Genomic DNA, 18,159 nt, shown 5'->3' with positions numbered 1-18,159 from the left:
ATTCAAAAGCTCAAAATTGATTAAAACTTAAAAAAAAAAAATTGGTTTTATTAGAGTACTTTATCAGAAGCATTATAACTTAAAGTAAAGCTTTTTTGTAAGGTCGAGTTGTTAGAATAAAGCTCACAATTTCTCGACCAACAGTTTGATAAGGTCAGCTTTGCTAAACAGACGTCTTTCCTTCCCAGACAAGTTGGAACACGTCGATCTGAAACCGAACAGGCTTCAAACCGCATTCGGGGATGCGGTTTCAGTCCTTTGCAATCACAATTCAGTGTATCAGACTGTATTTCTTAGGAAAAAAACATAAAACCAAGCAAAGGAGTTTTTTTTTTTGGAAAAAAGAATTGTTAACTTAAAAAGAAATTTTTCTTTCATCACTTCGAAAGTTTTAATTAAAGAATCCTTCAACTTTAATCATCTGTTTGAAATTTAGAATTCTTTTTTAATAGAGAGTCAGTTATATAATTTTTGTGTAAAATTGAGTCAGGGCATCACCTCTTAGAACTTAAGGTCTTTGAAATCTGTTATACAAGTAGCCTCTTCGGGCTGCAAAAATTTTGAAGATATTAGCGTATCTGGTTATACAATTCGGCTGTTCAAACTGCTTAAACTGTAAACAGATTAGCGCAACTGATTATTCAAGTAGGTTGCTCAGACTGCTTAAAATGTTAAGAGATTTTCTAAATAAAACTATTCAAAACGGTATGAAACATTTATTTTAAAGTATATATCGTTTTAGAATAAAATGGATTTTTTAAAAATTCTTTGTGATTCATTAAATTATATTACCATTATATAAACATTGAGGTAAGAAATTTTCCTTCGGTAAATTTTATGAAAGAAGTTGGTTTAGGCATTATCTGACTAAGTTTTTAAGTAATTAGAACATGTATAACGAAGTGCCGGGGCTTTCAATTTTAAGAGGCAATGATCAGGACCAAAATTTATTCCAACCTTTGTTTTTCCCGTACTTAGAGTTTTTTCAAGAGAGATTCGTACTTTGATTACTCATAGAAGTTAATGATAAAAAGTTCAATAAAGTTATTTTAGATTGAAAACAAATACTAGTTTTTCTTTACGTATGTTTTGATAATTGAACTATCAAAGTTGACTCTAATTTTTATAAACGTAATTTAAAAATCATTATCACAACTCAAATACTGTGTCTTCAACAGTAAAAGTTTACGTTAAAACATCAAAATTGTTCAAGATGGTCAAAAACAATCACATGTATGCAAGATAAGCTTTTTATATGACTCTCCCAATCTTTTGTCGACCAAAGAAAATCTCCTCTTTAGAAAAAATCCAATCAAAGACTCTTTGGCATGATGGTCTGGTGTCAAACACTGGCTAAACACCGGCACGGCGCATGCGCAGGTGTTTATAAAGGTATTTGACTGTGAAAGACGGAGCATCGACGAGACCTCTCTCTCTCTCCATGATTTTAGTCTGTACAAAGGTTGATTAAGGGGTTTATGATTTTAATCTTTGTTAAAGATGATATCGCTCCATGATGTCTTCATTTTCTTCCAGGGGTACATCGTACGCCATGTACGCAGCTGAAAAGCCTTTGGTGTTGATCGTGTCGTCCGAACGGAACCGGACCATAAGAACATCCCCACTTGAGAAAAATTCAGCCGGAACCTAAAATAGATAAAGGTAATCGAATACAAATTCATACACTTTTGAAGTAAGGCGGGCATGCGCAAATAGGATATGGGAACGGTGAGGCGGCGCTGTTGTCGATGTGTAGAAGGCAAAAAACAGTCCATCTGCTGAGAAGGGTAGTTGTTGTAAGGCGTTAAAGTGAGGAGTTTCGTTTCCATCGCTCTAAAGCATGTTTTCAAAAGGTGATCAGCTGTCGTGGTTTAAAATCGAGGTTGCCCGTGGCAAAAATGCAACAAAATGCTATCGAGGATTAGTGGAAGCCTGTGGCGCAAATGCTTTTCCGTATAGGACAGTAGTACAATGGGTTTAAGCATCTCGTCTTTTTTCGACATTAAGCCTTTTGAAAACATTCTTTAGAGCGATGGAAACGAAACTCATCACTTTAACGCCAAGCAACAACTACCCTTCTAAGCAGATCGACTGTTTTTTGCACTCTACACATCGACAACAGCGCCACCTCATGGCTCCCATATCCTATTTGCGCATGCCCGCCCTTCTGTGAGTTTCAAGGTTAATTTGCGACTATTTAATTTACAACCCTCGTAGATTGGACATGATTCCAGACCATCAAGATAAGTTAATGAGACTGGGGTGGAAATAGTTTTGAGCATTGTCGCAATTGAATTTATTCCCACGAGTCCAACATGTGCAGCAATTTAATAGCTGTACATTTTGCTCATCTTGATACCCGGGAATATTGTTTTATTCCTATGAATGCTTTTTTCTTTGTTAAAGACAATAGCTCAAGGTTTCCATGATATAAGTTCCTTGAAGCTCAATACTGTGCAAATTTGCTGCAAGCCTAAGGTGTTAAACTAAATCGTGCTTTTATTCAAGATGAAGCATAGTATTGAGATTAAGTATAAGCAGTACGACGATTTGGTTAAACATCGCATCAAATCAAGGTTGTAGCAAACTTAAACGATAATTTATTGCAATGGGATTCGAATGGGTTTAAAAAAAGTACTACTATGAAATATTCTAAAAAAATAAAAAAGATCTACAAAACCTACAATCTAACATTATTGAATATGGTTCATGACAGAAAACACGAGTACACAGATATGTAGGTTGATTATAAAATAACTTAGCCGACATATGGTGCTTTGAAAAGCATACCGTTAAAATTTTGTACATAGGTATTTTGATCTCTGAGCATAACTTATGCGAATGAAGTTAATACGGATTGCAGAACTCTCACGGTCATGGTTACAGAGGCAAAATTTCGAAAATTTTAAAAGACTACCCCCACTTTTTTTTATTTTATCAGAATGTAATTCTTACAGTAAAAAATCTAAAATTGAGTTGATACAATATTTTTAGCATAAGAAATTGCGACACAAAATTTAAAGGAAAAAAAACACTATGAATATATCAAAAAATTTTAAATCATTAAAAAATAGAGAAAGCAAAGAAATCAGTCAAAGGTTTTTATCACACTTTCTTCTCGTTTGTGGTCACGAAAAATGGCGACGCTTGTTAGAGCAAGCAAAAAATATCATTCCAACTCCATTTCAAGTCTTTACTGTACGGATTACGTGTGAATAAAAAAAAGTGGGTGTTGCCATTTGAAAATTAAGAAATTTTGTCACTGTAACCGTTATTGGTACGCAATAGTTTTTTTAATATTAGTCTTGAGCGCATAAATCATAATACCTATACTACTATACCATAAAACTTAATTACATTCACTTAAAAGGTATACTTTTCAGAAAGTCATAATTCGTCAAAGTTAACTTAAATTATCCTATACAATAAAAAAAACGTAGCACTTTTGCAAAATTCTAATTTTCAATTCTTAGATTGTAACTCGATTAATTTAAGCAGTTACACTAGTTAAATTGAAAAACGTTTTGAAAAGCCGACCAGACTGTGTAGGGGGTAGGGAACCGTCCTTGCATCAGAAAGGTCCTGGGTTCGAATCTCGGGCAAGTCATGGATGTTTCTTTCTCTCTCTGTGTGCTCTATGTCCTTTCTCCTTCGTGTGTGAATGCGTGTGAATGTGACCCGCCCTATAAACGGGTTGTGGTTGTGTGAATGGCGTGGCAGAAGTCGAATTCCTGGCCATAGATGGAGCCATTGAAAAACAGGAACAATTGCACCCCCACTACCTAAACAGGCATACGACAAAAAAAANAAAAAAAAAAAAAAAAAAAAAAAAAAAAAAAAAAACGTTTTGAAAAAAGAAATTCTGTTTGAATGAATTAAAAATTTCAAATCTGTCCTCCCAGTTAAGATTTTCTCAGGTCATCCTCATAATTCCAAAAAAAAAAAAGATATTTAATTTGCTGAAGTGTCACTCATGTTAAATGAGACGGGGCTTCAAAAATGATTGCTAAGCAATAGATGACTAAGCAAATAGATTATGTTTATCGAAATACCGTTAGTATTTTTAATGGTTAAAATCATATTTTAAATTTACGGAAGGTCAGTTAGGCTGCTGTTTGCCCACTCTTGAGTTAAGGCAATTAAAACAAAAAATAAAATGTCAAATTTGGGGACCTATCTATGAAAAAAGCCAGTATTTGTTGAAAAAATGCTTTTTTGATAATCAGAAACCAAATTTCTAAATTCAAAGCGAAACTACAAAAAATTGACAAGAAACCTCTAGGAAACCTTTAAAGTGAGCCGCTGTTAGATTTAAGTGCGTCTTTTAAGCCTACACTAATTAAGATATACAAAAAACTCACTTTATTGCCGCAGTATTTTCCGAAATTTCTAGCAGAATCATCATCTCCATCAAAAATCTCTACGTAATCGTAACCGCAGTCCTGCTCGTGTTCCACTTCGAAGGTGAGGAATCTCAATCTTACTCTGTTCTCGTTCAACCCCTGGATGATCCAGTCACAGTCCTCCTTGTTGTCGTAGTTCTGGTCCCCGTACTTAGCGTGGGAGTAAAGGTGCTCCATTTCACGATGTGCTAACAATCGACCTCCACACACTGAAAAAACAAAACATTTGCTTTAATAGAAATATGTTTCGAGGCGTGATGGCTCAGGGAATAGAGTGAGGTGAATCGGGTTCGAATCCCAGCGATGGCTGTCTCATACGAATTCCCCTTCTGGCTAGCTCAGACTACAGTGCTGACTTAAAATATCCTCAGTGGTCATGGGTTAGAGTCCCCTTGTCATCAGGCTAACCGTGGGGAGGTTTTCGTGTTTTCCCTCTCCATGTAACGCAAACGCCAGTTAATTCTATCAAAAAGTCCTCTACAAAGGCAAATTTCTCCTAATACTTGATCCAGGAGTACCCTTATTTTCTGGATTGGGTTCAAAATTACAAGGCTACGGAGTTGAACATTAGTAGTCGTAAACCCAAAATTGGGTCAGCTGTTCGATTATATATACAAAAAAATTATGTTTTGGAAATTGTTTGATTTGGCCTATGCAACTGAATATCTTAACTAATACCAAGCATTTTTTGTCCTATTTATGTTGTTGCATATTGTTATTTCTATTATTACTGTGTTGCCACTATGAGATCCATAATAAAAGCACTATTGTTGAAATTTAGTATTGCGTTATTAAAGGCGATTTAAATTTTAATGCCACAAGTTTTTAATTTGCTTACAGCGGAGCAAATTTAATTAAATTAGTTTTCTTTATACTTTTGAACATTTTTGACAGTTTTTTTCAACTTTAAAAATTGAGAAGTTTCGTCATTATTGTAAACCATGGTTTAAATGAACATAATAATCATGAGTTCATAGATGCCAATCTGTATGATCACCGGAAAAGAATTTACGAAGTAGTAGTAAAATGATATTTAAAAGTGTTAAAAATTTCCTAAAAATTAAGCAACTTTCCAAACATTTACAATAAAAAAGCATAATTGTATAATAAACATATCTTACACGCGTTTGAGGAATTGATTTATCTTAGTTGGCAAAGCTATTTAAAATTTAACTGCTAAAATTAATATTTATATATTAACTTCACTTTTCACGAAGAAATATATTTTTCTGCTGTCGTGCTAGTTGGCACCAATGTAAATGGAATAAAATAAGAAAAAAGCTACATCTTTAATAATTACCCAACAATAATTTAATACCTCAAATAAATAATTCGAAAAAACTGAAGTGGTAAGATATTATTTGGTTAAATACTTCACTCACTTTAAAAATATACAAATTGGAAATAACAGTCGACATATTTCAAGAGCTCAAAATACCCATTCTTAAGAACGTGACACACACGTGAGTGAGAAGAAATAAAAGTGACTAGGAGGCTCCGCCCCCTGCTCGCTAACGCTCGCCAACCCCCGAAAATTGCTACGCAATCTTATATGGTTCGCTTCGCAAACCAAGCTCACTTTTCTTGCTACTAACTTAGGTACATTGTAAATCCACAAAATTCTAAGAATTCAAAACAATCATTCAAATCCATATAACAACTTTTTTNAAACATTTACAATAAAGAAGCAAAATTGTATAATAAACATATCTTACATGCGTTTGAGGAGTTGATTTATCTTAGTTGGCAAAGCTATTTAAAATTTAACTGCTAAAATTAATATTTATATATTAACTTCACTTTTCACGAAGAAATATATTTTTCTGCTGTCGTGCTAGTTGGCACCAATGTAAATGGAATAAAATAAGAAAAAAGCTACATCTTTAATAATTACCCCACAATAATTTAATACCTCAAATAAATAATTCAAAAAAAACTGAAGTGGTAAGATATTACTTGATTAAATACTTCATTCACTCTAAAAATATACAAATTGGAAATCAGTCGACATATTTCAAGAGCTCAAAATACCTATTCTTAAGAACGTGCCACAGACGTGAATGAGAAGAAATAAAAGTGATTTGAAATAAAAAACGTAAAGTTGCCGACGAAAAATGAAAAAATAAAGGTGAAAAACAAAGTTGGGAAAACCACAGTAGCCGAGTGAGGAAAAAAAAAAAAGCAGAAGAAAAACCACACAGGCGGAGAGCGGAAAATTAGTATACAATACATTTCCACACTCTATGCAGAAGTGGTGAGAAATTAACATTCATATGAATACTGTTTTTTATTAGGCCATTTTGGAATTGAATTTTTAAATATTAAAGTACCCACCTGTTTTATGGGTGGCTCTGAAACCCTTCCTTTGCACAGAAGCGTCTGATTTGAAAACGAGGTACATTCGATTGCCAGATGCAAGAATGGGATGGGGTATTTTACTACCACAGAACTTTCCAAGGGTGGGCGCATCGTCGTCTTTTCCATCGTACGCTGCGATGCGGTCATAGGCACACTCTTGGTGAGGCTCTAATTCGAACTCTAAGAAAACCTAAACAAAAAAACCTTTTTATTCAAATATTCAACCACTTTCACATGATACGGAATACTGATAGGAATTGGATACCTGCAAGCGACGTCACTAGTGGGTAAATCCGGGCATTTCTTTACGCCACGATTCTGCAGCCAATCAGGTTCGACAGACATGCGTGACAACGTGTGCATGTATCCAATTAAATCTGATCCGAAAGTTGATAAAGCTGTAACGTTAGCACACGTGATTAAGCCCAACAACGTGATTTGCAATATTTTTCTTTTCGAGTTGCAAGCACCCAATTATTTTGTCAACTGAAGATATTTAGAGTTACTTTGGAATACCCTTCACAGCAACGGATTGGTATTGGAATATTGTGGATTCATAAAATTCTTAAAGTAATCTTCAGAAGATTGACGGCAACTAGTAAATAACTTTTAAAATTTTTAGTGATTTAGCAATCGAATTAGTGATTTATTAATCGGTGATTTTAGTGATTTAGTAATCGATTTTTAGTAATCGAAGAAGTTTTTCGGAGAATGCTTAATTTTAATTCAAATGAAACTACGGAAAAAAATATCGGGAAAATATAGAAATCAATTAAACTATGAGTTGAAAAAGAAATGCTAGATTTTTAGCAGGCTATTGTAAAAACTAAGCCGATTTCGGCTAACTAATCTTGCCCTAAATTCGGAAGCAATTCAAATTTTATTTTTATGTAAATCATTGGTTCCACGGTATACATTAACAAGATAGTTCTACTAAATTCCATCCCAAATGGTACAATCAATTAACTTTGTCTTGTGAATCTGCAAATCTGTGTGAAATAATCAAATTTTTTATCTGTTTAGTTGATTGCACCATATTGAGTAATCTGAAATGAACTGGGCTATTGCATCAATGTATGTCATGATACAAATAGTTCACATGTAGAAGAACTGTAAAGGATGGAGATAAAACCTAAATTGTTACTGTATTTAGTGCAAGGTACAGTTTTACTGTATTCCCCTTCGTGTTTTTTTATTCCAACCTTCTAATTGCCTGGAGGGACTTCTGAATAACCAGGAAACTGCCGACTGCTCCAGGTATTCTCGGAAGATTTTATTTTCATAAGTGGTAGAGGAACTCATGCTATTCCTTTAAATATATTTTTGAATTATAATACTAATTATGATGGAGTTCGATCACCACTACATATAAATAATTACAACAAATAAATAAGAGCCACAATGGCTCAGGAGATAGAGCGTTCACCTTCTATTAAGGAGTACCGGGTTCGAATCCCAGCGATGCCTGATCGATACGAATCCGGCCCATGACGTGAAATATCTTCAGTGGTAGATGGATCATGGGCTAGAGTCCCTTTGCCGTCAGGCTAACCGTGGGAGGTTCTCGTGATCTTCCTTTCCATGTAACGCAAATGCAGGTTAGTTCCATCAAAAGAAAAAAAAAATATCCATGAAAGCAAATTTCTCCCAATACTTGACCCAGGAGTTGTCTTCTGGAATACTTGTCTTCTGGATTTGGTTCAAAATTGCAAGGTTACGGAGTTGAACATTAGTAGCCGTAAACCCCAAAATTGGGTCGGCTGTTCAACGAAGGTTATAAAATATAAAACAAACAATATAAAAACATAATAGTCTCAACGACAGCGAATTTCAACCTAATTAAAATATAAATATATTTTTGAGTAAGATTATTTTCACTTGGAGTGATTTACTATCACTTGGAAAATCCATTCTCGGAAAATGTGTAAGTTGCCAGGTATGTGAATATTCCTTAACAGTTGTTAAGATTAGAAAACGAATTGATTAAATACCAGTTTGATTCTGTGACCAGGCGTGGTCGTGAACAGCCAAGTGCAATCTTTTCTGCTAGGATAAGAGTCTGGGAAATTGGGACTTGTGATTTCTCCATAGGGTGTGGTCATCTGGTGACTACAGCTACCTGCAATTTCAACGAACACATATACTAATAATATTTGTCTTCATGAATTAAAGTCATGCGCAACTTTTAATTTTGTACACTATGACCACAAAATTAAAACTTGCATTACAAGAGGTTTAAAATAAAACATCTATTTACATAAATTAAAACATTGTACCGTGCGTAAAGTAAAAAACGGACCACCCTGAATAACTTTTGATCTAATGATATACCTGGATGCCCGCTTATGGGGACGGGACAGGGTTAAGCTCTGGTTTTGATCTAATGATCGGATCTTCACTTTCTAGAGAGTTCAAGAAGGCGACCTCAAATATGCTGATTAATTAGTGCAGATGATATTTAAAGTTTCAAAATCAGACACAAAAACGTACTTTCTCTAAATGAATATACCTTTTTTTCGACAGATTATGATTACTAAATCTTAAAACATAGGGGGTAGCCGCAATCTGACAAATATGATCCCGATAGTTTGGTCAAAATAGCAGTCCAAAGTTTGGAACTTTAAATGTTATTCTATTTTTTGCGTATTTCATCATATATCGAGAATTTTTATTCGAATAAAAAAAAGTTTTTGCACACAATTAAAAAATTCGCTTATTCAAAGATACTTCCATGCAAAATATAACTTTTAGTATATATTTATATTATTTAATAACAGACGAAAAAGTCTTGAATTGTAAGATATACTATTTTTTACATCATTTTAAAAAATGCAGTTTTAAATGGCAAAATACAACATTTGAGCTAAATAAGTTGAATAGTTCCTAAAAAAAATTATATTTTTAAAAAAATCGCACTTTTGATAATGTATGCAAAAATGCGAAAACAATTTTTAGGGATGGTGAAAATGGTTTAAAATTGTCTTTACATTTGAAAACGATACTAAGCATCCAAAATGGCGCGTATTCTATTTGTAGGCGCTGCTAAATATATACTGCAAGACGTATGCTATACTTATGTACTACAGCATCCAGACAAGCATGAACTCAAAATGTATGACTAGAATAATTTGACTTTATAAATTTAGTTCTTGTGACATTTTATAAATTATGAATAATTTAGTATAAACACTTTAAGCACATAAATGGAGCTATGTAAGACAATAAACGAGAAGGAGCTTTTTCTAGAAAGAAATTACCAAAAGAACATGGAAATTTTAGTCATAATAATAAAAATGTTTTGCAGGAAAGCATGTTTTTTTTCTGTTTTATTTCTCAAAGATTGAAATGAAAATAGCAAAACCAGTAACTTCTCAATTATTATTCTTTTCTGAAGAAACCTGATCTTTTAAATTCAACACTTTAAATTAAAAGTCCAATTGCCTACCACAAAAGAGCTGTATTGTCAAATTATAAATTTCAAAGCTGCTTTACTTTGGGTATTGTACTTCATTAGTACAATACCCAAATACTATACAAAATTATACTATACAATACTATATCATACTATGCAAAATAATTCAAGCTAACGAGAAAACTGGTAGACATGCATGCCAGCTTCATTTCTCAGCCATTGTATCGAATTTCCAGCTTTGAAATTTTGTATTTGCTCATAAATATTAGTCCTTTAAAAGAAAAACTTTTTATGGCATTACGCCTTATTATTTTGCTGAACCCACGGTGCCGCTCAGAAACCAACCACAAGACTTCTGATTCCACAGATTTTACGAGCACGTCGTATATACTCTATGGATCTTAGCGGAGTCGAGAATCAAACTTGGCAGCTCCTTACCGGAGACAGTTCCGGCTATCACATCCTAATAAATAAATGAAATAATAACAGGCTCGTGGATGATAAACTGAAACAGAGGTTGAGAATTCATATTTTAAATAGGGAGTATCTTTTAGTAAAAAAAGGACAAAGAAATATGAAAGTCCTAGGTCCATAGGATTCGCAGTTTTCAGACTAGTGGAATCATTTAAACATTAGTTACAAAATAATGAATGAAAAATAGTTAGAAATTATTACCTTCTTTACAGTCGTGCAGATTTTCGTGCAGAACAAATCCATTGTGACAGGAGCACGCATAACTACCAATAGTATTCTTGCAAATATGTTGACACCCCCCATTGTTTGTGGCACACTCATCTTTATCTAAAAGGAAGACAATAAATAATAGTATGTTTATGGTAAAAAGCATGGGTATAGTGAGTTAGTACAGGTGCATAACCAGGTATTTTCTAATTCACACACACATACAATCAGTAATATATGAAACTGAGGAAAAACACTTCACATTCAATGTGAGAAGCTTTCGTAATTCGAAAACATTAAATTTATTATAAAGTTTAGGCTTTCTTTTTGACCCAAATGATTAACAAGATTTCTGGATATATTGCCAAGATTTCCTATCATAATTAGTTTTATTTATTTCTATTTTTTTGATGTAACCAACAACCATTATTGTAAATAACCACCTAAAGAATTTTTAGAAGGAAAACTACAATATTTGATCCAAATTGATCAGATAAGTTTCTAAGCAAAAAATTTAGAGAAGGCTCCATTTCAACAATTCATTTCTTAAGAGCTTTTCGTTCTATTATTGCAGCTTGTCTAAACTTCCTCATGTATTTAGGTTCGTTTTTTGACCTGACTAATATAGTATTTCCCTAAACAAAATTTCATTACATGACTTTATGAAGATAAATGGTTAGAAGAGTTGCAAGAACATTAGTTTCCACATTTAAAAAATAAAATATTTGAAATGAAGTATATTGTAAATTAGATTATTGCCATAGTTGCCTGCCTGCTTGGCATAGATAAGTTGCCTGCTTCACAACTTTTCACAAAGTCGCCTGCTATTTAATATTTTGCTGTTATTCTTTCTATTAACACTTGGACAGGTCAAGCTCTCTAGCCATTGGTTCTTTGCGAAGTAATTCAGGAAGGTGCGCCTTTCAATTTAAAAGAGAGCACCACAACGGTGAACGTACGTCTTAGCTCAGAACCCCACGGATAGATGGCAACCTTATTCGTTCGTGAAGCCACTTCCTCAATTGACATAGATTTGGATCTATAGATCTGAAGAGGAAGGGAATTTCCGCTAGATCCCAGTACTATAGGTACTACTCAATGACCGACAGCAGGATTCTTGATTCTTTAGATTTCACGGGCACGTATATCACGTATATTCTGTGGATCTTAGTGGAATCGAGGATTGAATAACGACCGTTCTGGACTGGAGTCCGATTTTCTAATCACTGGGCTACCACGCCTCTTTGAATTGCTTTAAAACAGAATTCGGGATGTTTAAAATGTGCTATTTACTAGCATTAACCTGTATATACATAACATAACTCATACATTTGAAGGATGGATAACTCATTATCCGGGACGGCTTGAAGATTAACAGTCTTTGGTTTGGCTGGCAAACAAGCAGGTTCTTGTCCCGAAGTCACTGAAATGCCACGAACTTAAAGCTCTTGGCCTGTTCACGTTTCATTTAATTATTTATTTATTTATTAACAGACATAAGCTGGCTTATATGTTTATTCTAAGGAACGGCTTATAAATATTTGTCAAAATGTTCAGAATTGAATTGAACGTAGGGTTTAGTGGCACAACAGGAAAAGGACATACAAAAAAAGGACATACTGCTCCAAACACACGGTCTTAAAAAATGTTCAGAAAGAAAGCACAAAGACGAATTCTGGATTGCGGGGGGATTTGAACCCACTACCTCCATACTCGTAATCGTTTGGTGGAAAATTTGGCAACATTTAAAAGTCATGTTAATTATCGAGACACAGCCATTACGGCGTAATATTTGAATTGAACGACGATATATGAATTGAACGACGGCGTAATATATGAATTAAACGACGAATGATTTACATATATATTAGAGTTTTTTAGTGTTTGTGAATCATAATTAAAGATGAATCCCAGATCATTTTAAAGTGCACAATGATGTAAGTCTAGTGTGACGCTAACAATTAGAGCGTATTTAAGTTTCATTTAAGTTGAGATTGAATCATCACACATTACTGTAAAGTATTGAATTTATAATGTATAATAGCTTTATTTGTAATAATCTCTCTCTTTTCTTCCATTTTTGTCTGCATTTGCTTTTTACTTTGCATATAATAGTGCTTGTTAGCTTAATATATATTTTGTATATCTTCGAACTGTATTGTTCTTCCGGTAGTAGTAGCACTTTAACTCGCACTAGAAATACTAAAGCCGGACTAGAGGTGTATAATGGGCTATTAGGGACGGTTTGGAAGGCTTTAAAGTTTGGACTGCCTAGCTACGAAACATCCAGGAGGATGATCCGAAGACATGCCATCACAATTTTGATCCTCTGCAGAGGGAATGGCTCATCCGCTTTGGTTTCTTGAAGACCAGCGCTCTAGTAGTAGAACAAAACTCGTTCCTTTCATAGGCTGATCAAAGTTGTAACCCACCTTCTTACTGACCACCGCCAGTGATGCTAGATTTCGGTGATCAACTGGACACAGTGTTTTCCGATCAGTCCATAGTGAGAATTGTCCTTCCGGAAATCGCTTTGGAACGTAAGAGGTAATTGGAGTTCGAGTGTTTATTTGAGTTTATTATCGAGTGTTATAGGAGAATTTTTATCGACACTCACTCATTTGTTTTTCTTCTTTTTAAAATTCTTAAGTGGTCCTTTTAAAAATTAATATTTTTCACACTTTCAAACTACTCATTAGTCGAAATTTCCCTGACCGAGCGGTGTCGCGGATCCGCGAAACGATGAGTAGGCTGGAGGTTCAAATCCCACTGATATCTTAGATATATCTATGTGATTTCTTTCTTTAATATGAGCTATCAGTGTTCTTCAGTTTGACTAGGGCTTTTAAGCAGTCTGTGTCAGGAGCACACAAATCTGCATACATATACATGTGTACAGTAAATAAAGTATTAGTGATATTAATTGTGAAAAAATATTGCGATGTCGTTTCTGTTTTGCAATCTTTTGCTGAGGAAAATTTAGAAACACTATGAACACAGAAACTTATTTGCAATAATTCTGTCTTAACAAAATGAAGCAAATCGAAGTAAATGAAAACACCACGAGCATTATACTGCCGAGCAATAGAATAATTAACGTAAGTGACAAAAATAATAAAAAAATTAGATTTTTTATTCATTTAGCCTTTTAGTGTGATAAGCAATTGCACTTATTGCAAAAGATTTTTTTTTTCAAATTAAACATTGCTTTATCAGTTTTTAGAAATTATATTTTAGCTTTCTTATATTTAGCATTAGAAGAATCTACAGGAAAGCACTTACGTTGTCTTTTCAATTACACGGCAGTATACTGCCATGCAATTGAAAAAACAACATAAGTGCTTCACGATTGATTCCAAAAAAGTGACTTTGTAACGGGTAGTTTATTTGTAGCACTAGAAATACAATCTTACAATATCTGTAGCAATAAAGCGATGCCCTGTGGTGCCACCTATGTCCCCACCACCGAGACTCAGTTCAAGTTCGGATATGAAACCTTAAACATGACTTTTTCCTTTTCCCAGAGTTTTCTTAAATTTTAATTCTTTTTTACTTTTTGTTCAAATGTAATTTATGTTTGTATCTGTGGTTATTAATTAAAATTCCTTATTAAGTGTACTTTTAGTCACTTTTGTCCTAATTTACAATTAATTTGAGCTAGCCGATATTCCTTCACACTACAACTTGACATTTATTTTCCTTCTATTGCTAATGCTATGAATGCTGAAATAGAATTACAAAAAACTGATAAAGTTTATTTATAATGCTTTTTGCAATATATTTTATTTTATTTTATAACCGTCGTTGAACAGCCGACCCAATGTTATGGGCTTACGGCTACTAATGTTCAACTCCGTAGCCTTTTTTGAACCCAATTCAGAAAAAAAGGGAACTCCTGGATCGAGTATTGGGAGAAATTTGCCTTCGTGGAGGACTTTTTGAAGAAGCTGACCCACATTGGAGTTTCATTTAGAGGACGACCACGAGAACCTCCCACGGTTAGCCTGACGGCAAGGGGAATCAAACCGTCTACCACTGAGGATATTTCACGTCAGCACTGTGGTCGGTGCAAGTCTGGGATTTGAACCCGATTCGCCTCATTGGAAGGCGAACGCTCTATCCCCTGAGGTATTGCTGCTCTTTTTGCAATATATGTAACTTACCATACAAAGATGCCAAATATATAAAAAGTTTTAATTTTTTTGTCGCTTACGTTGATTTTTCATTTGAACGGCAGTATAGTGTTTTTTGTTTAGAAAATAAAATTTTCATTTCAGTTTTACTAAATAAGTCTATAAAGCCAGTATGTTAAAATTATTAAATCATTTCCCTTCTATTTACGCTGCAGTGTTTCATTAAATGATATCAGATAAATTATTCTGGAACAACAAATATCATTTATTAACACTCATTCAACTGGCGAGCATTAACATAGACATGAAGAAATACCGAAACTTCATGCAGAATGCAATATACAATTACTTTGCGTGAAACAATTTATTTTGCTTGATTTATGTAAAACAATTATAATTAGCAGCAGATTGAAACCTGCGCTGAAAGAAAGTAATGGATAAACATGAGTTGAAATAAATGAAATGATATTGCGTTGATTAAATACAACATCGTTATAACAGTTAAAATAATGCATTATACATATGATAATATCAATTCATAAGTTATGCAAATCAGTTGGCTGCTTTATAACAAGCAAAAGAGATAGTTATATTTAATCTTTTGTTGGAGATTAAAAAAAACAAACTTCAAAATGCTTTCGGTGGATTAAAACACTGTTTTTCTTCGAACTGCGAATTCAGCAAGAGAGATTAAAATTTGTCAGCTCAAATTGATAAATTTTGACGGTACTTATGACTTCAAAAAACTCTGTAGTATTCTCTTGCAAGTGATCAATCCTTACTGTAGAGATGAGACGAAAATAAAAATAAGTTCATATATGTTCGCGCTTATCTCATTTAGAAAAATTAATCCAATTTAAATAGTAATGACATCAGTGCATTTTAGAAACATTGCATGCAAAATATTACATATTAACTTTTTGTTATGTAAAACGAGAAATGCAATTTGAAAATTTTAAGAATGAACTCATTACATGTATATTCTTAGGAACATAATTTTAATTATTATTTTGGGTACGGACCATTATGTGTAATTTTATGGAAGGGTTAGAGGCGATATAGAGATAATTCAAACTTTTTCCAAACATGTAGAATGTTTAAGAAAAAACAAGACTTTTCCGTTCAAGGTTGGTGTTTAAAAATTTTCTAGGGTTAATAACAGTATACAACACAATATACGGAACGAAAAAACACTCTACTGAACAATTTGAAAATATGGCTTATCATTCTGCCACCTCAAATCCTTCAACTACTCTAATTTTTATTTTTATCATTCTGCCACCTCCAATCCTTCAACTACTCTAATTTTTATTTTTATCATTCTGCCACCTCAAATCCTTCAACTGCTCTAATTTTTATTTCTTGATTAAATAATCTCAGAGATGTAGCAAAAAACAATTTATTTCAAACTAAGAGTTTAAAAAGTTTCAAACTTTTCTCCTATATGAAAAAAAAAGAAAAAAGTTTCGAGAAAACTAAGCATCAAGTTCAAAAATGGGCGCGTGTATTAACTATATTCAAAAGTACAACTAAATAAATATTACAGCTATTAAATAATAAAAATTAAATGCAGCAAACTATTATTTTTTCTGTTATTACATGTACTTGATAAAAAGGAGTGTTATTCATAAAACCAGAATCTCGAAACTCAATTTCAATCTTCTAAAATCATAAATTCTATTCCAAGCGTTTTTCTAAAGAGCAACGCTGATAAAATAACATTTTTCAAAATATTCCAAAATATATTTAAACCATGTTTCATTTTTGCACCCCGTAATCTTCCAACGAAAACACATACTTTATTTCTGAGGTATACCGAATATTTGAAGAAAGAAAAAAAAGTTTTTCTTTTCTATTTCTGGGAGTGAAACTCAAAAATCTTCAAGTCATTTCGGAAAAAGAATAACAAAAGAAAATGCCATTCTTTTCAAGAACTGAAAACGAAAGAACGAAATAAAGAAAAATCGAAAAACTGTATTCGAAAATTTTACGCTTCATAAAATCAAATTTATATCCATTTTTGACGCAGAAGCATTGGTTTTTTTCCTTCTTATACATATTTAAAAGAAATCCTAAACTTAGTATTTTTCTTTCACATAAAATAGTTCTCACTGTCATTTTTATAACCGATTTTTAATTTTTTCACTTCTCTCATGGGGATTATTTAATTTTTGATTGATAATACTCTTGCGATATGAAATGAAGTCACGTATACTGTTTTATTTATGATTTTTTTTTAAATTTCAAGAACCGATAAAAATGGCTTACTTCAAATATTCTGTCGGACAATTTGACTTGAAATCTACTTAAAAAAATAAGTTTTTCTTTTTTTAAAAATCTTTTGATTCCGGAGTTATTGGGAAATTATTCGATTCTAACTATTGGTTGGATCAAAAATGCATAAAAATAAATTGCAAAAGTGTATTTTTTGTGAAATCATATTTAAATGAGTAATATACACATGTTTTTTAAATCTGTTCATAAAAGTTAATTATGTTTAGTTGCTTTTAATCTTCGAAAAAATTATGTTTCTTTCATCCCTTTACTGCCATTTTGTTCGAGGGGGACTTAATATTGGAAAGTCAATTTAAATAAACTAAACTTAAATATTAAGAATAAATTTAAATTAATTAAATTTAGAAGTTAAATTTAAATTTTAAAAGCGGTAAATTGACATATTTTCATTTTGATATCCCTACTGATTGTATCAGACAACTAACCACTTCACAAGCACATGTTTTTTTATGTTTTTATTCTCATAATTTCATATATTAAAGTAATGTTTCGAAGAAACATTTCTACATCAACTTACCAAAATATGAAGTGCTCGGTCAATTTTAAAGCATATTCTTTTGAAAATAGATGTGAATATTAAAGCATAAACTACGTCTTCATAGACAAAAACATATCGCTAAATTAAGTTCAAAAATATATTCAGCTTAAATAAATGACACTTATGAATTGATTTAACAACATTAACTACCCTAAAATTCTATAAGAATAATCGTGGGATGATTTAATGGTTACCCATCTTAAATTAGAACGAAATCGAATGATGCGGAATTTTGTGGAAAAGGGACCTTTTATGTAATAAACCAATTTCTGAAGATTTTCCTCTTTTTGTCTGGTTTTTCTTGATATGAATTCGTCGAATTTTATTCTAGACGTCTTC

At 32.8% G+C, this 18,159-nt stretch overlaps 1 protein-coding gene across 1 annotated transcript in view; it reads right to left on the bottom strand.

The window, feature by feature from the left end:
• Window positions 1–358: 358 nt before the first annotated feature.
• The window catches only part of LOC107453436 (bone morphogenetic protein 1), a 253,920-nt gene continuing 236,119 nt past the window's right edge, over window positions 359–18,159 (bottom strand). The window contains exons 15-19 of the mRNA XM_043049329.2: window positions 10,849–10,974; window positions 8,753–8,880; window positions 6,738–6,951; window positions 4,362–4,612; window positions 359–1,647 (exon numbers count right to left, since the gene is read on the bottom strand). Of these exons, the coding sequence (XP_042905263.1) occupies window positions 1,495–1,647; window positions 4,362–4,612; window positions 6,738–6,951; window positions 8,753–8,880; window positions 10,849–10,974 (872 nt within the window). The 3' untranslated portion in view covers window positions 359–1,494. The remainder of the gene's footprint in view (window positions 1,648–4,361; window positions 4,613–6,737; window positions 6,952–8,752; window positions 8,881–10,848; window positions 10,975–18,159) is intronic.

The sequence above is a fragment of the Parasteatoda tepidariorum genome, chromosome 6 (genome assembly GCF_043381705.1).
Source record: "Parasteatoda tepidariorum isolate YZ-2023 chromosome 6, CAS_Ptep_4.0, whole genome shotgun sequence".
Classification (NCBI taxonomy): Eukaryota; Metazoa; Arthropoda; class Arachnida; order Araneae; family Theridiidae; genus Parasteatoda; species Parasteatoda tepidariorum.
The sequence above is the reverse complement of the archived record's forward strand: the minus strand, read 5'-3'. Positions and strand labels throughout refer to the sequence as shown.